A 24,435-nucleotide genomic window follows, 5' to 3' on the forward strand; every position below is an offset into this window, starting at 1 on the left:
AGGCTTTTCTTTCCAATCAAGACTCAGTTTCTCCCCTCAGGGTCTGGAAAGCCTTGTTCAAGATGAGAACTATGCTGTCAGTAGCTAAGTGGCTACTGAAGGGAGAAATCATTAAAAATGTCACTTACAGAGAAGACTTGAGACTGCTTTTTTTTTTTTTTTTTGAGGGAGACATGAGGAGGAATTTTTTCAGATGCAGTGCCAAAGAAGTGACAAACAAGTAGCAGCAGTAGTAGTAGTGGCAAATATGAAGAATAAGTTTCCCTCTTGCTTCCCAAGACTAAGTTTTCCTTTTCGATGTTAAAATCAGCCTCAAATAATCTCCTCGGCTTTTACCCTCCCTGAGCTCCGCTGCAGGGTTTATCTTCACTCATCAGCCTCCTGAGCAGAGCCAATGAACAGAAGGCAGAGCTGTTGAATCTGTTTCCTCAGTGTTCACCCAGGCTCTCAGCACAGGAAGCCTGGTGCTCTGAAAAGTCAGAAGGAGGAACCTCTCCAGCTTTGAGGAGCCAGTCGAGCAGGAGCAGGCACAGCTGGAGGAGACGAGTGGAGACAGGGGAGACAAAACACTGGCACTGGCTGCTGAGGGTCCACTGGTAGGCAAGAAACACTCCCCATCACCACAGCCAAGTTGGCGGCGGGATGGATGAAGTGACAGAGCTGCCTGAGCCATGAAAGCAGGAGCCGACATGAAGATTGCTGGGAAGACGGTGTGTGTCTTTGTGCTGCTCACCATCACCAAGGTCACAAGAACAGTAGGTGAGTCTAACTGGGATGAATCAGCCATTGGGAAGGAAAAAAGGGAAATGTGCACAGATAGTTGCTTTCCATAAAAGCTATTAATCATGCTATGACTTTCTTTAATTGCTAAAAATTATAGGATACAACTAAAACATGCTTTCTGAATATCCACTCCTGCTCTTCTTCTCTTAGTGGTCACAAGGCTGCCAATCATTATCCCTGTGACTTCCATGTAGGCAATTCTTTAGTGACCCTTAGCTGGGAATGTACCGTTTGTCACAGACAGCCTTTTTACTCAGACCTCTAAATCCACATCATCTGAGAAACTGATCCATTTTACGTATTAAAATATGCCTGAGAAAGTGTTTGTGAACTTGAAGCTTTTGGCCATGTTGTTTCTGCTGAAGAGAGGCTGCAGATACTCTGAAACAGGGCAGAGATCTCTCATGTCTTTCTGAGGAGTGACACATCACTGATGCATTGACAGTAGGGAGCAGTTTCTGGAATTTTGTTCTGAGGCTATCAGGCATGATCACTATCAAGAGTGGGAAGGGCTTTTGTGCCAAAGAGAGTGGCATTCCTAATCCTTTCTAAACCCACCTTTTAGTGTAGTTGTCTTAGTTTTAATAGAGTCTAGCTACAGCAGTTGATGTCTTCCACATTCTCTTCATTTGCATTTCTAGAGCTTGTGCTCTTCCAAACACCGCATAGCAGTCCATGGACTTGGTAATGGAACTAGGGATTTCAGCAGCAGTTCTGGAAACCTGAACTGTCTCTGTCTAGAGGGAGAAGGCATACAGGTCTGTGGGATCCAAATAAAACTAAGGACATCTCCAAATAATATGGATCATGCATGTGTCCATTCCTGTTATGGACAGGTAGAACTAAACTGCACAGGCTTGAGTTATTCCATTGCAATTGGCCAGAAAATAAAAATGGCTCCTTGATGATATTTTAAAGCAGAATGGTTGCAGTCATTGTTTGCAGTGAGGGAATAGCTGTCTGTAATGTGTTCGACTGATAAAATGAGGGGTCCAAAATGGTTACCCTCTGTGCTACCCATTGGAAAAAGTTTAAATACTTCACAAACAATATTAAACTTTGCATTGGTAACCTCCCAACAGGCACACTGGAGGTAAAAGAAAAAAAAAAAAGGCATGTCCCTATTCTGTAGGTAATTTTTCTATCATCTCAGAAGAATACTGAGGAACCTTGTCAGGGTCATACAGGCAGGTTGTGATAGCATCAGAGACAGTCTACATTTTTGGATACAGCTGCTCAAAAAGTAAAGGAATATGGACATGTCACAAAATGCTGAAGAAAATAGAGCAGGCAAAGGGAAATCCCACTGGCAAAACCTCTTTTAAAAAATTGACTTTGCTGGAAATATTAAAAAAAATCAAATGCCAAAAAATTGTGTTTTGTTTTGTTTTTCCCCAAAAGGTAACAGGATTTAAACTTCTTGATGTCTTGGTGAATTAATTATATTCTCCTTCAAAGAACACAGAAAAAGATGTTCAGTTAAAATCTAATTTCATGTTGAACCTTCCCTTCCCTCCCAACTATTCCATCCCACCCAAATAAAAAATAGCCCACATTTGATGGGGAGTTTTCAGCTAACACTCTTCTTAAATTTGTTTCCTTCAATATTAGGGTGGCTTTTCTGAGCAAGATGTAGTGACAAGGTTTTCTTCTTCGGAGATCACAGGCAAAACGTGTCAAGTTGATCTAATGTGTGTTCTATCCAGAGAATTTTAGTGTTGTATGAAGCTCAGAAGGAAATATGTCCCTCTTGTGAAGGCTAGAGCAAGCTACTCTGAATGAAATAAGGTCAGGCAAAAACTGTTGTGTGTAACAAGGCTTTATCTGTGTTAGCATTTTCCTTAACATTTCCTTAGCATGTTGTTTTGTGTGGTTTGGTCAGTTTTTACAACCGCAGAAAGGGCAGCTCAGAAGCAAGGCTGGGTCACTTCGTGACTGTGGTATCTAGATCTGCCCCCAAACAGAGCTGGATAACGTGCTGCTGAAGATGCCTGTGCATGATCTGTACTAACAATCCTTCTGTGACAATCCTCATAGTAGCAGCGGTGGAAAAGACTCAAAATTAAAATCTTTTTGGTGACACTTTGAAGACTTCTCTAGTTCAACTAAGCAGACAGAACACCTCAGGTGGTTGTGTACATACTCCAAAGGAAAGGGGATAAAGAAGGGCAAGATCTTCTGTGAGAGGTTTGTGCAACAAATCTCTTTTTTTTGGATTAATATTTGCAATGTTGGACTGTGTAAGACCTGCATCTGCAGTAGTATCGTGTGACAATAGAGAGGGGTTGAAAGAAATCCATTGTCAGTAGTGAGATGTGACTCTTTATAGTTAGTTCCATTTTATCGAAACTAAAAAACTGAACTAAGTGGCTTTGCATCAATGCTGGAATTGGAGCGTACGGGGTGAATACACATGAAGTAGGTTCACCAAGCAACTTGGCTAAAGTTCGAGTTTACCTGCATAGATAATTTTCTTGAATGCTACTGCTTTCATTTAGTTTCTTTCCTTAATATAATTTGTAAAATCTCTTTCACTAGTGTAGTAGTGTTCTATTGTCTTCTTACTTTCTCTGTCCCAGTGTGTTTCAGGGCTCCTGTCTTTGTTGCCTCCTATTGTAGTATATTGTGGAACCTTGCTCCAGAGGCGAAAAAATCATAGCCTAAAAAACTATTCTGGTAAACTTACATTTGTCTCCATTTCACTATTTTTTGCTGATCCTTTGGGTCTACATGCTGGAATAAGTCTGACTTCTTTTACCATAAAAATGCCTGAATCCAAGCAACCTGGTTTTCCTACCAAATGCTTAAAACGGAATTCTGTACTATTTAAATTAAGCAAAAAATTTCTCAGAAGACATCTCAATTGCTCTACGACAATCTTTAAAGCATTTCTTTATGACAGTAACACTTTGCTGTGGTCCAAACACGGTGTCTGAATGTGTCTGGTTTCAAAACTGTGGAAACAATGATGTTCAGTCTTGCAAGTTGACCATATACTCCATGACCAAAAAGTATATTTTCTTTAATTGGGAAGTCCCTCATAGAAGTACATGCCACTTAAAACTTGCAGTTGATGTATTTTGTATTTAGAGGTACAATCATTCATGAGAAAAAAGTGTAGGGAATCTTCTTATGCTGCCTTATCTTTGTATTGAGTAATAAAATGCTTGGAAAAAAGTACTATACTAAAGCTAAGCATTAAACAAGATACAACTGAGATTTTAACCATATAAAGGTGAGGTTATAAGCATGTTTTCACAGCAGCCCCTTATCTGCTCTCTGCAACGTGTTAAAAATAGGGCATACAACCTACTGTTTGTAATCAATGATCTATTTTTGTTTAGAATAGCAGGAAAATTGCACTTAAGCATAAATAAACTGAAGCACTTATTTTATTGTTGTCACAATGAAGAGAATAAAAGCTTAGCACGCATTCTGTATCTGTTTCTATATGGCGAAGTGAGGGGCCTTTCCACTTGGTTACACATGGTGTCACGGTGATACTCTGAAGGAAATACTACCCAAGACCCTTTGGCATCCAGTGTAAATCCCTTTTCCCCTCATCCATTCCAGCTCACATTCTGCAAGGATGAAGATCTACTTACTTTGAACACAGAAATTGCTACACCAAGTTTAAAATTTACAGCCAGACTGATATAATACGTGATAGCTTGTCAAGTTCAGTGATGATTTATGATCAATTGAGGATTTGGCCTGGAGTGTTTGTTTGGCAAGCTGGATGATTCTAACACATCATTTAAACACCAACTAATTCCTTAATTAAAGAAGTGTACCCATCCTTTTTTCTACAAAGTCATGTCTCTGTTGAGACATAGGCTATTTACGCAAGGGTAGAAACCAAACCTCAGAAAGGACTCCTATATCAAGCATCAAATTGCCTTTTTTGACAGGTGGTGTATCATGAGACACTTTTCAGAAACACAAAAAAGCACCCACCTTATTGAAAGGCTGGTTTTAATTATGATTGAGGCAAGATTCTCTGTTGTAATTTTCAGCCTAAATTTCTTGTACTACTTATTTTTATTGTTATTACATTTTAGGCTGCTAAATTTCAGCATCCATCTACCATCTCCTAGTTCTTTTTGCACGACGTTTCCATTTTTTTATATTAATAATCCTATATTCTTCCTGCTTTCAACAGATTTCCTCACACACTCCTGAGACAAATGCCAATCCCATTAGTAAATCCGTCAAACAGAATTACCGTAAAAATCGTCTACTGAGAAACATTATTAGCAAGCTACTTTCAACCAGACACCTCCTTTTAATGCTACCTTTTGCTTTCCTTAATCCAGTTCTTTTTCCATCATGTTTCCCTCCCGTTGTCCCTCTGTTCTTCAGCTTAATTCATGATTTTCAAGAGGACACTTTATCAAACTGCATCTCTAACTAGGTGAGGTTTAATGTCTTTCCTTTGCCTTCCAAATCAGCTGTCTTGAGTAACTGCTTGAAAGGATACCGGAGAGGGCTAGAGAGAATGAAAAGATCATGGACAAATTAAAGCTAGGAACTGGCAATTCCCAAGGTATATTCCACCTTGAATGTGAAGACTGAAACCTTGAGTTCATTATTAAGTTCTGTCAGTGTGCTCACTTCTCTGTAACATACAATGTCACTTCCTAATAACAGTTTGGCATCTGAAAGAATTCCAGCCACGCTGCAGACACTTCATACTGGAAAACCACAGTTTACAATGACAAAGTGTATTTTTCTGGCAGTGTTTTAAGGTTGATATTTCATCTTGTATGAGACAGCAGAAAAAGAGACTCATACTGCAAGTGACACAGTAACGGTGGCAAAAAACAAACAATGTGTCAAAAGGAGAACAAAAGAAGAATTTGAGTATAAGAAAGGGATTTCTGAAGACAGGAAAAGAGCCTAAATAGAACAAAATGTGAATAGGAGATATTTTAATGGAGTAATGGTGAGCATGGATAAAAGAGTGTGAGTGGGAAACTAACGAAAAAGATATAAGTCTCTTACAGTGTCCTTTTAAAGATATGCCCATGCTGAAAAGGCTGTGATTTCAGCTTCCTGAGCCATAGCAGCTCAGGCTGGCTAGTTCCTGTATTTCTATAATGAAAATTAGAGTAGTCAAACTACTTACTACTCAGCCAACACCCAGGGCTGTTACTCAGCCTGTGCTCTGTACTCTGCTGCTGTAGCTACACTTCAGAGTCACAAATCTATCATGTACAAAACAGTGTTGGTACTTGAGCAACCCCTACGCTAGTACCAAGCACTTGTATTTGTTCATCTTTCATGTCATTCCAAATAAGCCTTGCTAAGTGTCACAGGCACTCTGTGGCAGCAGAAGGGGAAACTAAATACAGAGCTAAGCCTGTTGTATGTGGCCTCTATGACTCACATAATATATTAATTCCAAGATACAGTTAGTCATTTGTTTGTGGCATGATCATTGTTTCAGTTCATTATACCTCTAAGTTTAATATGTCATGATCTGCAGAGTCGGGGGCAGATGCACCAGAACATTGTGGTAGATTGTTACTGTAAGAAATAAAGACACAACAGAATTATGTCTGACAAAGTAAAGCGGTCTCTTTACAGTGTGAAAAACTCTTTAACAGCTACATTTGAGAACAGAGTGTCATGGAATTTGAGTCATCTGGGGGGCAAGAAAAAGTTCTACTGTGGGTTTAAACCTGTTCTAGAGAATAACAAAAGCTTGAAATCTTTCCTATTTGAAAGCAATCAAAAGCACTTTCAAGCTGTGCAGCTGTCTCTGATATCACAGTGACTGCCCTGAAAATTTCGGTGGCTTCACAATAAAATTTTCCTGTTTTTAAAATCTTTCTAGCTCCTTTTACTATGAGAAAGACTCAGAAACGGGAGAAATGACTAAATAAGTGTCTCTGCAAAGGAACTGGTGCAACTAATTGCCCACAAGAGCTGTCAAACACACTACATAAACCATGTTAAAAAGAAACAGAGCAAAGTCTTTTCCCTGATCTTTTTCAATTACAGTAATAAGCACATTTTTGAAACACAAATACAAACTCCTCAACTGAGCATTTTTTTTTTTTTCCTGGGAGAGGATATGTCCATTTTCATACAGACCAGTGGAATCTGCCAGTGCATTGGAATGTGCACTCAGTGCACTGGAATAGAGCTTGAGAACCTCCTCAGACATGGCTTAAAATCTTCTTCAACAGTCAAGGAGAGGCAATGAGGAAGGGCATAGTATTATTGCTGTTATAATTAGATGACCTTCAGAGGTTGGAGTCAAACTGGAGGACCTCAGTCTAAAGGCCTCCTAGCCTACACACCTGTCAGATAAGTCTTCAAAGTGAAAGCTTCTCATGATGGATTTGTGTCAGCAGCCAAAATGGGATGATTCAGCTTTGAGCTGTACAGAACTCTCAGAACCTGACCTGCCTATTTTCCACATCAGTATGACAACATGAACTCCTGGGCTCCTGAGGTCTGGTCCTTCTGGCTAACAGAAAAAATTATTCCATTTTCCAGAGTCCACTTGTTTGTGAAGAATAAGACTTAAAATGAGAAGTTATTTACTATAAATGTGTAGCTATGTGATCCTTCATTTCATCTCATCTCTCTTGCATAACAGTACTGACATTTAATTATCATCCTTTCGTTATCGCTGCACTGAGATCAGCTTGATAGCTCACACCTCTTCAAATTTCTTGTTCTGTGCAGACTCACAGTGAGGCCTCTGCTGCACCGGTTATCCCCTTTTTCAGCTACAGCAAGCTGTCAGGTCAGCTCAGCAGTAACATGGGATTTCACCTTGAGAAAAATAGCAGTGCAACACTGACTTGTTTCTGAGCCTTCATTTGACTAGATAAATGCTGATGTGTATGGTATATATGACCTGAGATATTGGTCATAAACCAATCAGCTATCAGAGAGGAAACTTTAGCAACTGACTTTTAGCCATTTTACAGTATAAAAGCACCATTCCCGAAAAACGTGGTGGAGTGACAGGTCTGAATTAACGCACTAGCAGCACTAAACCTTCCCTCTTTAGCAGAGCAGAATACTTCTCTCTGTTTAGTTCTCCTCCAGTGCAGACACACACCCTTTAGGTTCAGTGAAATTCCTGGAGGGAAGTGAGGACTGTGCCTTCCCTCAGAGCTGCTAAGTATATACCCAAGATGCGAGCTGAGGAAGGCAGAATAAGGAGGGCAAAGAAAGCAGATGGGAGACCCTGGCAAAGTGCTCAGCTGGAGCAGACCCACAGAAGTCCTGGGAGCGATGGAAACAGGAGCTCAGAAGAGATGATGTGGAGTCTGTGCAGCCTGGAAGTCACTGAAAGCTGGTAAGCTGGTGGAGTAGAAGAGAGGACTGGGGGAAAGGACCTGTTCTGTAAAGGCACAGAAAACAGGGTAGATTTATTTTCAGCCCTTCTTCTTTCCTTTTCTTTTTTTTTCTTTTTCTTTTTCTTTTTCTTTTTCTTTTTCTTTTTCTTTTTCTTTTTCTTTTTCTTTTTCTTTTTCTTTTTCTTTTTCTTTTTCTTTTTCTTTTTCTTTTTCTTTTTCTTTTTTCTTTCATGAGTATAGCTATCAACTTGAAATTCCCTAAAGAGTTATCACTTTCTAACATCTTGGTTTATGTTCTAATAAAACATACTTTTAGAGACTAGATGGCTTTTGGTATGCTTACTAGAAAGAAAAAGTAGGGCATGTCCAACTTCAGACCAACATGAGGTCCTGTAAAAATCTCCAAATTGAAGGAAATGCTTTGGCTGCCCAGGAAGGACAGGGCAGAGATGAGGATAACTTCTACTTACAGAACTGCCTTTGCACTGGTTGATCCCTTAGCTCTTTATGGATTAATTCCTGAGAATATACATTTTGAACTGGTTTTAAACAAAGCTAACTCTCTGATAAAGAACAGCAAGTCTTGACATCTCATTAGTCTACCTTTTAGATTGAAATAAGAAAAGAAAGGCAAATCCTCTTTTCATCTTGCTATGAAAATGACGGATACTATTGTTTATGACTTGAAAGCTTCTCACAACTATTACCCAGGCCCAGTTCTATTTTTATTGTGAGAGACAAGATTTTAGCTCACACAGTTCAAAACCTTCAATTACCTGAACCCCAGTACTATGCTCTGTGGTAAAAGGAGGCAGATTTCTCTATTTGCATATGCTTACTTGGGAGAACAGCAAGCATGCTGGAAAATTTCTGCACCACATGATAATATGAGTGAGCACCTATAGAGATGGAAGCACTATAACCATGCATACGGCTGACACGCAGGGCTAAGGATCCAATTCCCTGTAGAACTATCAGCCTGGCTAGGCTGGGTTTGGCACTCCATCTAGTAGGTATCCACAGCACTCGGCCACCACGACGTGCTTCCGTACCACATTCAACCAGAGTACCATTAAAATAAGTGCAGGTTCTGTAGTTACATCCTTACCATTTTTTTTCTTTCTCTGCCTTCAACGTAAAGACTGACAGAGTTTTAGACAGTTCTTGGAAGAATATTAACAGGTTAACAGTGTCATAATATAGGATAAAAACTCCCTCCTAATAGTATGTGTCTCTTCTACGGAGATAAAAACTTTTTCCCTATTCCACCTTAAGAAGAGGTCTTCAAAGTCATTTCAGAAATACAAATTTACCAAGCCCTTCAGGATTTCCGGCATATGCATTCTCCTTCTGTAAATGAAGTCTTAAGATCACGTTTCTAGTAGCATACATGAGAAAGAAGCAATGTAAGGAAGAAAATACACAATTCATATTCACATTAATGCCACTTACCTGCAGTCTAGCAATGAAAGAGGACAGTAAAGTGATAGAAGTTTGATTTTATTATGTTTATATAATGTGAGTGAGCCCTTTACAAGGATAGGACGAACAAGAAGATATTTACTAATTAATCTACCATCTGGGGAAAAACTCTGCCTTGCTAAAAGCCTTCTAGATTAATAACAAGATACAGAGGGGAATTTAGAATCCTTCTACAAGTTTATTGTAGAACTAAAATTGTACTTAAATATGATTCATCAGATTTTAAGTTGATTGATGTGGCTTATTATTTAAAGTGAATGTTACCAGATTCATTCAGGGGAGAATATGCCAGAAAGGCATAGCAGAAAGCACCACTTTCACTCCCTCTTTCTTTACAGACTTGAAGTACACAAGATGTTATATGGGGGAACTTGTACATTGCAATAGGCTGCTTAGGAGATGCAGATTTGAAAGACAGATAAAATGATGCTGCCCTAATGAAAGTGTACACAGTGAAATAATGCACAACATTGTCATTCCTGCACAACATTTGTGAACGTTATCCAAAGAAACCCCAGCCCCAACACACAGGCTCTTTGAATGCTTAGGTTTGCTTAGTCATATTCAGATGAAGTCAGCCATACTGGCGACGTGACTCAGAGCTCTGAGGCTCTTGGCGGTGTTAAACTGGGACATGAAAGACTTTGTTCTCCAATTTTCAGACACATTCACCAAACTTGCACCCAGAAACCATCATGAAACAAAAGGCTTCTGTCAGTTCCTCTCCTGGTAAAATCATCTGAGTTTAAAACGCAAACCTCACATTTTCTTGAAATGCCATTAAAGCAGAAAAAAACCCCGTGTCATTTAAAATCACTTCTAGTGTAACAATGTATCACAGAACACTGTTGACAACTGAATTAAGAAAACAAGCATTTATGACGCTGGTGGGTAGTTCGTGTATCAGAAAATGGTGTGAGTTGATAGCACTTCTTCAGCCGTGCTTGGAAACATTAATCAATGAATCCTGGCAGTATTGAGCAGCAAGAAGCTAAGTATTCTTTCCTTTATTTAATAAAAATGGGAAGTGGATGGCTTCAGTAAAATCCTATCCCCACCTAATTTTCCTCTTCTACCAGCAAAAAAACCCCAAGCTTCTCAGAATTACGCTCTGACTTCCATGTTAAACAGCTGGAGTAACACACATTACAACACTCTATGCTGTAGCATAGTGTGCTGCAATATTGCAGCTATACCTCCCATCAATCTGCAGGATCTAGGTCTAGGTTTGGATATTTCTTCACCCAAAGAATACTTCAACCTCAAAATGAAAAGACAAAAAACTTTAAAGGAATCTGTAAGTCGTTAAAATGCAGTGAGCTGTGTTCATTTGCAAGTTAGAAATAATTTCCCAAGAATAGTTAAAGAGAAGGAAAAGTGGTTGAACTGGAATGGTTCATTCACTGTGATTCCAGAAGATAATGAGATTTCAGACAATATTATTAAGGTAAAAACAACTGTAGTTTTTTTCAAAGAGGCTATTAGTAAAAAGTTGACTAATAACTTGAAGTTGACTAATAACTTGAAGTTGATGCTCATTAAGACCAGTTCTTACAGAGTTGTGAATGTTCAGGAACTGGCTTCACATTGCACCATCCAGCAGAGGTAACAGAATTCCAGCTCTGGGTAGGGGATAGAGAAACACAACAGTTGGGTCTTCCACAAAGGTTTGATTAATCATGCAAGACTAGGGGTGTTCTAATTCTTTGCATATTTCACCTGAACTTTCACTTGCTTCTTTAGTACATGTGCTTGAAAGGTTTGGGAAGGAGTTTAACATTTTTGGAAGAATTTGTGAAAAACTCATTTGTCAGTACAAATTAGGTTTGTTAACTTTTGCTGTACTTACGGATGAATGCATGATTTGAAAGTGGTACTCTGATTTTCTCCTCACACACAGCTCCCTTAGAATGCCACTAAACCCGTTACTCAGCCCAAGGAAAGGGCAATTCTGGGTTCCACCAGAGACACAGAGCACTCAGAGCTCGGTGGCTTACAGTCCCAAAGTTTAATGGTCACCTATGAAAAGAGGAAATGAATGAGGTGGTAAATAGAGACTGGCTTGGACAACAGCTGTGGGTATTATTCCTGTGAACTCATTAATTGTTAAACCATGAGATTTTGAAAAAGAAAGGATATTTATCTGTAACAGGTCTTCTTCAGGTGGTTATTTATACATAAACATGCATTGTGGCTTTTGTGGGTGGTTTGCTTTTAATTTTAGCAGGACCCAAAGAATACCAAAGTCTGATTCCCCCACCTACTCTTCACAGTTGTTGACAACCTGTGCCTCAGACTCTTGTTTTCTCTCAGTCGCAAAAGTGCTTCACAAAGAAGAGTGGGCTGCATATGTAAATGTAGACAACAGTAATGCACATATAAGCAACTCCTCTTGAAGAACAGCTCCAGGTAACCTTTCTTTCATCTCTGAGTGCTTGCCCACATGTACATTGACTGTGAACAAGGTCCATCACAGAATATAAAGAAAAAAGGTCTCAATGTAACTAGTTGAAAAAAAGCAAGAGAACTGACTGTCACAAAGGTGGCATCATGTTGAGAGGCTTTAATGATCAGGGAAACAGTGAAATGAATCTTGGGGTTAGAAGCCTGACCTCTTGGATGTGTCAGCTGAAGACATAAGCAGATGAAGGGTCCCAGATCTGGTCAATATAAAGTGAGCAAGCATCACTCATGTTCAAGATGTGCAAAAAAGAATCAGTCCTGAAAGGCTGTGGAAGAAGAAAACTCACTCAGGCAAATTAGTTTCTTGGCTAAGAAGAAATTCAGGGGTCCATAAGCAAGAAAAAAAAAAAAAAAAAGAAAAAAATTAAGGCAATCCTGAGGGTGTAGCTTGTCTTGAACAAACATAGCACACACAGGAGCTGTAATAGTGGTCTGCCTCTCCACTGTTCAATGGCCAATGTGATAACTTCCGAAAAGGACAAGAGCTCCAAGCTTTCCCATACAGACATCTAGCTTCAAGTTCATGGATCATGGAAAGATAAAAAGAGGAGGTACTGTGCCTGAATCCAAGCAAGAGACATCTTTTAAAAAACAAAACAAGAGTCAGTGTCATAGAAAGAAAAAATATGAAATAGAACATTTCCAAGTAAATGCAAAACAATTCAAGAAGATGACACAGTTCATAACATCAACTGAATAAAGTTTCTCTGCACTCTCAGCCTCACAAGCAAGAGGCACAGGGATATGGGCATATTGTATACCTTTGCAGCTGTGTGTCTGGCACAAAGATGGGCAGGACTTACAATTATGTCTTCTGGGGACCACTGCAGTAAAAAAAGTACAGTCACAGTGTGGATGTATATGTACACATAGTGTACATTTGCCATGTGAATGTACATGTTCACGAAGATTCAGAAAATGAAGACAAAAGGCAAAAACCTTTCCTCCTACACAAAGCTCCACCGCTGTTATTTGCGTTGTGGTCATGTCTGAGAGGCGTAGACAAGGCCTTTGTGCACAGTGTTGGATTTTGAGTGAATGCAGAAGGAAAAGTTGTCTACTTCACTGGTAGAAATAGCTCCAGAGAAAAGTCATTATCATGTGCCTAAATGCAACAGCCAAATTTCTGTCATTTCAGCCTGTAAACATTAGCCCACTGGAGGATCTGCAAACAGAAACACGCTGTTCAGATACTGAACTGCTTAAGGCAATAGGCAAGGATGGGGTCTTCCTTCAGTATTTGTCTTATCCACTAAGATGAGCCCCAGCGGGAAATTTGTTGATAATATTGAGAGGACAGGCTGTGACAGGCCACTGACTCATTAAGTACAGCTCTAATACAAGGTGACTGACAATTTACAGATCAGCATAGACAGGGCCTTGCCCTGGCATTTAACAATGCAGACATTTCTCGGTGAAGCACAGACCAGGACTCCAAGGCTATGAGTGACATCCCTGGGCACTTTCTCACATGTCCTTCTCTCTTTTTCTTGCCTTCAGGTAACACCAGAGTGTCAGCGACAGTAGGTAACAGCTCTGTGCTCGTCTGCTCTCTCAAATCAAATACAACCCTGGTAACATGGAAAATAAGTCCCAAAACTGGAGGCTTCTGCACCTTAGGATACAGGGCTGATCAGAACAAGACAGACAGAACAAACTGCAGTGACAGCGTGAACTGGAAATTCAGACCAGATCAGGATCCTGCCCTGGAGATACGGCAAGTGGGAATAGTCCATGAGGGAAATTACACCTGCGAAGTAGTAGCAACAGAAGGGAATTTCCACAAAACGTACCACCTGACCGTGCTGGGTAAGGGACGCCTTCCTCATTTTACAGTTCTCCAAAGGACCGTGTCTGGACCTGGACATACAAAGCTCCTGTCCCCATACACTGGGGGAAGCATGCAGTAACAAGAAGAGCTTTCTTGCTGGGATAAACTGTCATGCGTTTCATTGATACTAGCTCTGTGTCTCCCTCCCCCCTTATTTCCCAAAACTCTTCTCCCTTCTCCTACCCTCTTTTCCACTGCCTAGTCAGAAATGACAGGTGTGAAGCAATTTCCAATATGCTAATAAAGGATTCTGCATACGCATCCCGTTTTCCTGTAGAATCAGTCAATAATACACTAAGAGAATGAAAGCATGTGAAAGTAACACTTTCAAGTGCTGAGATACTTTATCAAACAGGCTGTCCTTATTCAGACAGTAAGAATGGACCCATTTCCTCTTATGCTGGCATTCAAATACATTTTAAAGCACGTGTACAATGACTGCTTAGGACAAAAGTCTAATTCAGCCCTGCATTTGGGATAATTCCCTACCACAATGTCTAGGGGTACCTCCTCTACTAGTATATGGCCATGGTAACCCACCTGAATGGGGAAGAGTTGTCCAAAAGGAAAAAAAAGAGACACACTCTTTGTCTTTTGCAACTTTGGCCCATGTCGCTGTAATGGGATGCTGTCTCCCACTTTACCTTCTTGTTTTCACTGTGTTAATTCTAGGTGGAGGACGAGAACATCCTATCCCATCTGTGGCAAACTAACTCCATGTATCTCCCCTTCCTGTCACTTTGCAGTCCCCCCCAGGCTGACCCTGCACTGTGATGACCACGGGAACCCCGTGTGCGAGGCAGAGGCAGGGAAGCCGCCTGCTCAGATCTCGTGGGACCTAGAGAGCAACTCCACCCCCAGGGAAGAACTCCACGATGACGGGACGGTGACTGTTGTCAGCACGTTCACAGCACACGGCACCAATGTAACTAATACGATCTGCATTGTGTCCCACCCGGCTGGGAACCAGAGCAAGTCCATAACCTGTCGTCCCTCAAGTAAGCCTCCCTTTGTGCATTTGGCAATCAAAATCCTGCTTAGCGTCCCGTGCACACTCTTGTTTCTTCTAGGAAGGGAAGACTATAAAATCCTTCAGTGAAGTCCTACATAAACAAGGGTACCATGCCCAACTGCCTTTGCCCAGAAATATCACCAGCTTATTTCTGTTGTAGACACTATGCCCTAAATAGTTTCTTCCCTAGGAGGGATATGCATAAGTGTGGTAGAATTGTTTTGGTAGTGGAAATATTGTCAGAAACAGAGACAAGGCACTCATGATCTTAGTGTAACAATATCACTTGGAAGCAGAACATGAGCAAAGTTTTTTCAGATGCAAATATAAAGTCTCTTGTTCAGATCATGGTAAGAGAGAGAAAGAGAATCAAGTCTTGTGTGACCAGCAGAAACAAATTAAATCACTTACTTCCAAGTTGTGAATGTCTAACACTGTATGACATTTGGTTTCTGGTTTTCACTTTTTTTGTTGCTTTTGAGAACTATACATGAGTTGCAGTACTGAGATATGCCGAGTTCTTGAAGGGAGCTCAGGTACGGCTTAGTGAACAGACATCATGAGTGACTACAGTGGGATTTGTGGGATCTGCTTCTGTCTCTGACACAGACTCCAACTGTGTTTCTCGTATAAGTTTCATTACTGACTTTCTCTTCTGCTGAAGGGGATTATATTTATTTTACGGGCATGCTGAAAATGTGTGTATTCTCTAAAGCAACTTTAATCTTTTACTGAAATAACAAAGAAACTGAGCAGCAAGAAAATATAACTAACTCTTTGTGTTTAGAGAACGGCTTTTACCTGCAAGTCACCATCATTCTTTGTGTCCTGATCATTATCACCTTAATGGCTGCCATTTGCTATTTTAAGCTCCACAATGACAGGTATGTATGATAGGATGCTAAGAAAAGATCATCTAGCGGTAGAATAAATCTTTAAGTAGTGTCTGTGTCTTGAAATCACATGATTCTGTCAGTCTGTGCTGCTGAATTAACTACATCAAATGTTTCTATACTGCAGACACTGTGCATTGCACACATCTTCACTGAATAATGCACCTGAGAAAAATATAAATGGGCAGAAGTTGGCAGAGTATCCTCATTGCATTGCCTGCTACACTAAAGGGGAGCTCTTCATTCTAATACAAAACTGGGAGAGTAAAGCTGCTCTTCAGATACTGTGATAGTTTGTCAGTGTCTCTCTTGTTTAAATCAGGGGGTTGGTTCTGCTGCCTAATAACGTCTAGCAAGTGCCAGAGGACTGACAATGGCTATCCTGCCATATCAACAGAGGGGACAGCAGATTGCATTTGTATTTATGAAAAAGCTCCCTGGGGGAAGCTGGACTCTAGCCCCTTCAGGATTTGTTATGGAGAAAAAAAGCAGTTCAAAGGAAAATCTAGCTAAGTCATTTGTACAGAGAAAGGCTGAATTAGCATCTGTATTGAAAACCTCAGCGATGTTCCCTCCTTCCCCTGTTCCAAACCAGTTCCTCTCCCAAACCTGCTCCATCAGAGGAGAAGAATTAGTTCAACTCTAAGCAGAAATTGTGCATCTTTCCACAGGACTTTCATTTTAATATTCTGCTCCCACTTTGTGCTTAAGCTCCCACAAACATGAGAAAAGACCTCTAAAGAAAGTCAGGATGCCATAATTTTGGGGCCAAAAGTCAAGAAGAGAGAGACATGAGAAGGCTTTTTGGCTTTACTCTTGATGACAAGAAAACGAAATATTTGATAATTTGGTGATCAAAGAAACCAGGCTGTGATCCAGCCAAACTTAGGACTGAGTAAGGAATTTGTTTTAATACTTGTTTTCTTTTTCACAGACTGTGTCGCAAACTCGATCCTCCTGAAACTGATCTCACACATTCCCCACAGGTAAGGAGAATGATGCAGATTGGACCATCGCCAAATCAGGGATCTTCTGGTAGCCCTGAAAACATGGTTAGTAAAGGGAAACCATTAGATTTTTACTCTACTCTCTGCTTTTCAGCAGGTGCTATTGTGTCTGATATGTTTGCTCTTAGCTGTATCTCAGGGCAAACAAAGCCTACGATCACTATAATTTTGACTTGGAGCAAATATCAGAGGCATGTTCCAACAGTGAAGGCTCAGCAGCTACCATCCTTTGTCTTAGCAAGGAGTGAGTCCCACCACATCTCCTTGGTCATATCAGATACACTGACCCCAACTGCTGTACAAACAGTACTTGGGAAGGAGGCAATATTATGGGTTGGGGAATATTAAGAAAGCTATTAGTAAACAAGAGACTTAAATGACAAAATTAACAGACACAGTGGAAAAAAGAATATCCCTCTTGGTGTCTAGAATGATAATGCATAAGTTTTGAAGGCCACTCTTTATCTGGTATGGTCAATCCACAATCAAAGAACCAACCATACTCAAGAACAAAATAAGTGAGGTAGAAGGGTAGGAAAAGGTGAACCAATACCTCACCTTTACCCTCCAAATCCAGAAACAGCAATATATGCTCTTTGGTAGAAAAAGCAATAAAGTTTTTCTTCTTGAGTCCAAGAGGAATAAATACAGGAGCACTCTTTCCCAGTTATAGTCTTCAGCACAGATGAAAGCCTTGCAGACTCTTGCCAAACTAAACTACTCCTTGTATTTACAGTTTTTGGTTTTGTTTTGCTAGGATGACACAATGGAAGTGGAACCTTATACTACTTACGTGCAGAAGGAAAATGTAATTTACAACTCAGTGTCTGATCTGACAGTGGGGCAGAATCTTCCACAAGGACTGTTGCCAGCAACATGAATGATTCAGCAACACTGGAAAGGGAGAGAGACACTTTATAAAAGAATGGATATAGAAAGAAACTTTTCAGAGGATTTCTTCAGATTTTGAAGCAACATAGCTCACTAGGTCTGTTCAAACATCTGTACTTTCTGATGAGTCTATATAGTTCTTTTTTTTCCCTGTTTTGCCTTCTTCCTTGGGAAAGGAAACAGGTTTCCTGTTATTCCATGGGAAAATGCGAATGACGCCATGCCACAGTTTTTCCTGGAAAAGCTGCTGTGACCAGTCTTCCCTTGGCTGTTCTTGCCTTGGAGATCCTACTTCTGTCAGTCACTTCTGGGCATTACTTTGATGCACTTGACACTATGTTGCACACATTTGGGAGATGGGAGGAGTGTTATGTCTGAACTAAAATGAAACACAACAACAATAAACAGCCACTTTTTTCTAATTCGCGAATTACTAACATTGTGGCCTGAGTACTGATCATCACAGAACAGCTCAAATGACAGAAGATATTGGTAGGGAAGACCTTTAATCCTCCAGTTCTGAAAACGGAAGCAAGTGATTAATTTAGAAGGTCATCCACTAAGAAAGAGACTTCACTAGCATGACAAATCAACTTGTTAGGTTCATATTCAGTCTTTCCACTAAATGTGTTCATTCTGTATTTCAGATTATTGTTATGATTACTTTTCCATAAGATTCTCTGAAGATATGGTATTCCTCTCTTAATCTTAAGAGTATTTGCATTAAGATATTGTAAAAGAATAATGTAACTCAAATTTGGGAAGCTACTTTTAACAGAAAGAAACATCAAATATTTCACAAAATGAAACAAGTTCAAGTATCTCTTCTGTAAGGTGCAATAATGTACAAAAAGGATAAAACGCTTGCTAATTCTAGTCATATTTATTTTAAATACCACAACTGAAGATTTTTTCATTCATATGTCTGGATATTTTATTGATATTCTTTTAAATATACTCTCAAGTTCACTTTTTTGTATGTAAATTTGCCTATATATCTTAATGTGTCTCATGTTGAGGTGACTTCTTCTCACCTTCCCATAATATTCTTTGGGAATAAGTTGAATAAAATGTCCCCTATATATTAGCAGTTCTCACACTTTTTGGATTGATGCCTTACTAGCTACAGTACTAACTGGCCTAAAAGAAAAGAGTAAAGAAATTCATTTGTAAACATCTGTTTACTACCCTTCAGTATTTTAAAAGATTGACTGGATAATTGGTCTGATGGTAGGATCAGAACTAGATTTTTCCTTTAGACTGTAGAAATGTCTTTGCCACACATAGGTAGAGCTTTCTTTTGAGACAGCCTCCTGAGGGCTATGACCCTGTGCTTGGAAAACAGATTTCTAAATTGATTGCAGTTCCTAGATGTATTACTCATGTAAACTGATACAACTGGTTATTTATTCTCACTCTAGCAGCTGTGAAACAACCACATTTGTCCAGGTGCTCTCTGCATGCACATATTGTTTTTCTCTGTTTCTGTATGTAATTTTAGAATGGAGGGGATTAAAGCTGAATACCAATCAGCTATAAACAAGTTTTAAAGGAATCTTGGTTTCCAGTGACTTATCAAGGAAGAGAGATAGTCAACTCAGTCATAATCCTCTGAAATCCCCCCCCTTAAAACAGGTGTGATACTGTCCAATGATCTTTCTTCCCACCCAAAACCAGAGTGCCATCACTTCTTAGACTTTTTTCTGTGGACTGGAAAGTCATTTGTGTTGTTCAGTGGCCATAAAGTGGGGCTCATCCTATGAGACAGCAGCTCTGGAAGGCAGATTCTTGACAGCTTATATGTAATACATTTACAGAAGTATAATACCTGCTAACCTGCTGTCTAGATGTAAGGTTTTATGATCCTTTACAGGCCTGTTACACTGGACTGAATCATGTATGTTCAGGACCTGGGCATTGCTAAGTTACTAACGGGTTGATTATTTCCTTCATCCTCCACTTTGTTCCACATTTAGGCCTGCTATGGGCAGAAAATAGGATTTTAGTTGTGACTATGATAAATAATATGAGTTAAGAGTCTTATGTATACGTGCATATACAAATATGCTCTTTGTCCCTGGCAGCAGAGATCTAGAGCAGAAAGTCCCTTCCTGCACTCCTCTTTCTCCACCAGGGTACTAGCTACTTCTCTTTGCAACGTGCTGCTACTGTGCTGCAGTCATTCTCCATGCAAAACTGCTGTGTTGACTGTCTCTTAGCACTCAGGCAAGCCTGCCCTCTAAACTCCCCAGCATGTTGCAGAGTCACAGGAAGAAAGTCAGCAGCTTTTCAGCTCCTGCCTGTCGAGGGTTAAGATTGCGGGGTGACAACAAAAACCCTGGCAGATGTATTGTTAACCCCCTCTGCCCCCCCCTCCCCCTTTTTGCCCCTCCCTCTCCCCCCTTCCCACTCAGGACAGGCAATTGGGAGGGAAAGAAGGACAGAGAGAAGAGAGTTGGAAAAATTAACAATGTTTTACTAATGCTACTAATAAGAATAGAGAAAATAATACAAAATATACAAAACCAATCTTGAAAGTCTCAGCAACTGCAGAGCTGGCACCCAAAGTCCTGGATTGGACTCTGCAGCCAACCGGAGCTGGATTCAGTCTCTCACTAGGCCTCAGTTCTCAGGGACGACTAGCAAGGTCCTCTCCTAATGTCGGCCATAAGCAGAAGGGAAAAAGCAAAGGCAAAAGGGACGAGATCCTCGTGATCTCCCACTTTTATATGAAGTATTCACGTGAATGGAATGTTATACACAGTTGTTCAGTTTCTTTGTCACCGGTTTCTCATTGCCCCTCTCGCGAGATGTCCATCCGTGCTTATCAATAAGTTTGCATTCCATTGCTAGGTTTACCAAAACATGTGTCTGGTTTTCCAGGAAAATGCAGTTAATATGAAGGCTTTAGCTGACAGGCAAAATTCACTGAAAGAGAAACTTGTTTTTAACAAAACCAGGACACTCCTGTAAAAAGATGTTCTGGCTTTAACCACATTGACCAATTCCATCTCTTGCCGGAACATTTAATCTTGCTAAATTTATATCTCCTGTCTTCACCACTATATTTTATCTTCACACACACAATCCAGTCTCTTGACAGTTTACAACTGCCATTCCTGCTCTAATCAGGCAGTTAATAGTCACGGTTACCTTATGACTGTAGAAAGTCCTGAGCGTGGAGCTCACATGCACGGCAAGCGCAGCAGGCCACCTTCAGATTCAGGGCCTGTTCTTTAAGATGGCGCTGGCAGTACTAAAAAATGGATGCACCACAAACCCTGAGACTGAACAGAGCTTCTGTACATACATCAGTTCTTGGGCCTCTCTAACTATAAATTATTTAATGCGAACAAAGTCAAGCCCCTCGTCACCCATTACAGCAGCATGTAAGATTTTGTTAAACCACAAATTTTAGCAGAAAGGTAATTATATCACCACTTCACAGAATCACACAGAATCACAGAATGTTATGAATTGGAAGGGACCTCAAAAGATCATCTAGTCCAATCCCCCTGCCAGAGCAGGAACACCTAGATGAGGTTGCACAGGAATGTGTCCAGGTGCGTTTTGAACGTCTCCAGAGAAGAAGACTCCACAATCTCCCTGGGCAGCCTGTTCCAGTGCTCTGGCACCCTCACTGAGAAGAAGTTTCTTCTCAAATTTAAGTGGAACCTCTTGTGTTCCAGTTTGAACCCATTGCCCCTTGTCTTACCGTTGGTTGTCACCGAGAAGAGCCTGGTTTCATCCTCGTGACACTCACCCTTTGCATATTTATAAACATTAATGAGGTCACCCCTCAGTCTCCTCTTCTCCAAGCTAAAAAGACCCAGCTCCCTCAGCCTTTCCTCATAAGGGAGATGCTCCACTCCCTCCACTTACCTGCTTCAAACAGCTTTACTAACAACAGATTCCATTACAAGTAGTGTTTCAGATATTACCCTGTCTCTGCTACACAAGAGGTTTCAAGACTTACAACTACGTTGTCCTGTTAGTATCACCTACTCAGATTTGTGGTTTACTACTTACAGTCCGGTTGGTAATCCTGCTGTTCATCATAGACCTTCTGGTTCAGTGTGTGACTGCTCTGTACTTCTGCTCAGCTTACTTCCAGTTACAAATTAAAGTTGATTCAGTACTTTCAATTTTCATCCTACTGGGAACAGAAATTTAAATTTTCATATTAGAGCTGGATGACTTTCACATGAGCTTTGACATAGCCACCTAACTCTAGATGTAACAGGGACTTCCTCAAACAAATACAGGGAATGAGTGCATTTCCTTATAAAAATTTAGAGAATGAGTGTATTGGCAAGGGAATGTTAAAGAAATATTTTAAAAAAACATTAATTAAAATAAAATAATCTCAAGTCTTTATAAATGGAGTAAAAACTGATTCATATTTAAGTGGTAGGGAAAGAAAACCGTGCAATGCATTTAGTCATAACTAGAAAGGAAGATCAAAAAATACATTTTCACAGAAAGAAGCTATGCAGTCAGACCAAAACCTATTAGCAGAAAATACTGAGCAAATAATTTTCACTACTGAATATATTTCACTAATGAATATGTATTATAAGAAAGGGTTCCATAGCCTAACCTGTCCTCCCTTACATTCACTGTTGAGAAATCATTTCTCTCTGTTGGACTAAAGATGCGAGCTATCTTTGGCCACATATTAAGCTTAAAAATAATTCACCATGTGCTTTTTGTCTTTTACCTCAGATAGGAAACTCCTTGTTTAGGAAACACTGTAAACTTCCACAAAGGTATCTCATTATTTTTCTTCAATATCTTTGCTTGACTTCTGTAATGACACCTGTTCAATAAAAATAACATTTTTTAGGGTGCAGGCATACTGGAATTCCTGCTAATTACACAGATCAGATTGTCTTGTAATTCCCTTATGGTCCCCATCATCTGCTTCTGTCAGCATTGCCCCTTGATATATGCGTAAAGCTGTAGGCGTTACAAGGTAGGTGCTATCTTGAGGTTCTGAGCTTGCAAGCGCCTTGAATAAAGAGATCCTAATCCAAAACTGGGGCTTCAATACCTTGTGAAAATATAAATAATACACAGAATCTGCAAACTGAGCTAGATGGGAAGCTCGTTTGCCAAGGATTACAGCTTACGTTAGTCAATTTACTCCAGGAGATATGGCTTGCATAAAAGCTTCCTCACTGGTCAGTTCTCGTGAATCTCTCCATATAAAAAACTGACAATCACACCTGCTTGTGTCCACAGTATTGCAGGTACTAGATGCAGGTGCTAATGCTATGCAGCAGTATTTTAGCCTGAGTCATCAAACTCATGACAATGCACTTTGCTCTGCCAACTTTCCCCTTTGTAAGAGCATATTCTTATTACACTCTGTACCGGTCCTGCTGTTTTTCACATTTATTCTCTGATCTCTCCTCATTATTGTCTAGGTGTTAGTATTAGCTTTACTGATCAGTCAGCTGTGAAGCACTAATACATTAAGAAGCCCGTAGTGAGGAGATGCACATAGTCAGCCCTCTTCTGACTGCCAATATACTTGCTGCAGAGTAGCTTTTATATAAAGAGGTCTGTATTCGAAGACCTAGAAGCTTGAAGCTGTTCCCACTCATGGTGCCTGTTTTTTTCTTAATATATCCCTGCAAGTTTACCACAACTTGCTGGAGTCAATGCACAGCAGATTTACACCTTTAGGCTGAAGGTTATTCTACCTTACAACCTGCTTGTCCAACTGAAAACACTGGTGTTGCACTGATGCTGTAACAAAACCTGACTTCTAGGATGAGTTAGGGTGAAGTGTGCTACCATTTTTAAGGGGAAATTTGAAATTGAGGCTGACCTGTTAAGTGATTCTAGTAGGATAACTGACAAGATAGGTTATTTTGATGGCCTATTTTAGCTTCAGTTATCTTGATCTTCAACCTCCCACAGCTGCTCAGTACGGCAGAAGTTAATATGTCACTGTGGTAAATTGTGGGAGAGAGAGGAAAAAGGGAGTTCACAGCCTTGCTGCACAAAGATATACATTCGTTTATTCTTGATCAAAGATTCTGGGGCTTTTCCCTTCACCCTAAAGCCTCATAGATATAGATATATATGGTTTTTTAGCTTAGTATTTTCAGGTGATACATCCTGGGAACAGGAAATGTTCTGGCTATATCCAAATGAAAATGGTAATTCAGGAACACCTATTATGACCACTAGATGACAGTTTCACCTCACCCTATGAAAAACACTGACAGAGGAGGAGCATTCATTCTCCATGTATTTTCTTATTAGATTTGGGATTCTAGTGACTTATTTTCTTACATGTAGAGCTTCATTTGTGACAGGATGTTTTCACAAAAAAAACCCCCACATTTTCCCATGCATGACACCATCAAGTAATAAGGCAATTCTAAAGAAAATCAAGAAAAATAACATACTATGCACCAACAAACTCATTCAGAAATTTTTGATGATATCTCCACGGTATATGCAACACTCAAATGTGCAACAGTAAGTAGGTTCTGAGGCTGTGGAGAAAGAACAGGGAAAAGCCAGTGGGATATCTGAGGCTGGGGTAGTAAATAGCAAACTGGGAAGAAGATTAGGGAGTGATTAATGAGAATTTAAAGGACTCTCCTTTTTCAGCACTCCAGCTTCTCTGTGGGAAGGCTCATTCTTCTCATTATTATCTGAATCAAAATCTGTCTACTACCTGAGGTCCACAGAGCAGCTAACTCCCTCCTGTAGCCCCTACTGTTCCCATACC

General features: G+C 40.1%; 1 protein-coding gene across 2 annotated transcripts; it reads left to right on the forward strand.

The window, feature by feature from the left end:
• Window positions 1-462: 462 nt before the first annotated feature.
• Window positions 463-19,292, forward strand: LOC309442024 (cell surface glycoprotein CD200 receptor 1-A-like). Of its 2 annotated transcripts, none has more exons than XM_082057433.1 (6): window positions 463-759; window positions 13,551-13,859; window positions 14,628-14,879; window positions 15,681-15,777; window positions 16,721-16,838; window positions 17,551-19,292. In XM_082057433.1, exons 1-6 carry the CDS (start codon window positions 672-674, stop codon window positions 17,671-17,673), a joined length of 987 nt encoding a protein of 328 aa, XP_081913559.1. In that variant the 5' UTR covers window positions 463-671; the 3' UTR covers window positions 17,674-19,292. The 2 variants fall into 2 exon arrangements, with proteins under 2 accessions (XP_081913559.1, XP_081913560.1); XM_082057434.1 differs by having other exon boundaries at window positions 468-759; window positions 16,721-16,772; window positions 17,551-19,288.
• Window positions 19,293-24,435: the final 5,143 nt, after the last annotated feature.

This window comes from Streptopelia decaocto (genome assembly GCF_964273445.1).
Source record: "Streptopelia decaocto genome assembly, chromosome: 1".
Classification (NCBI taxonomy): Eukaryota; Metazoa; Chordata; class Aves; order Columbiformes; family Columbidae; genus Streptopelia; species Streptopelia decaocto.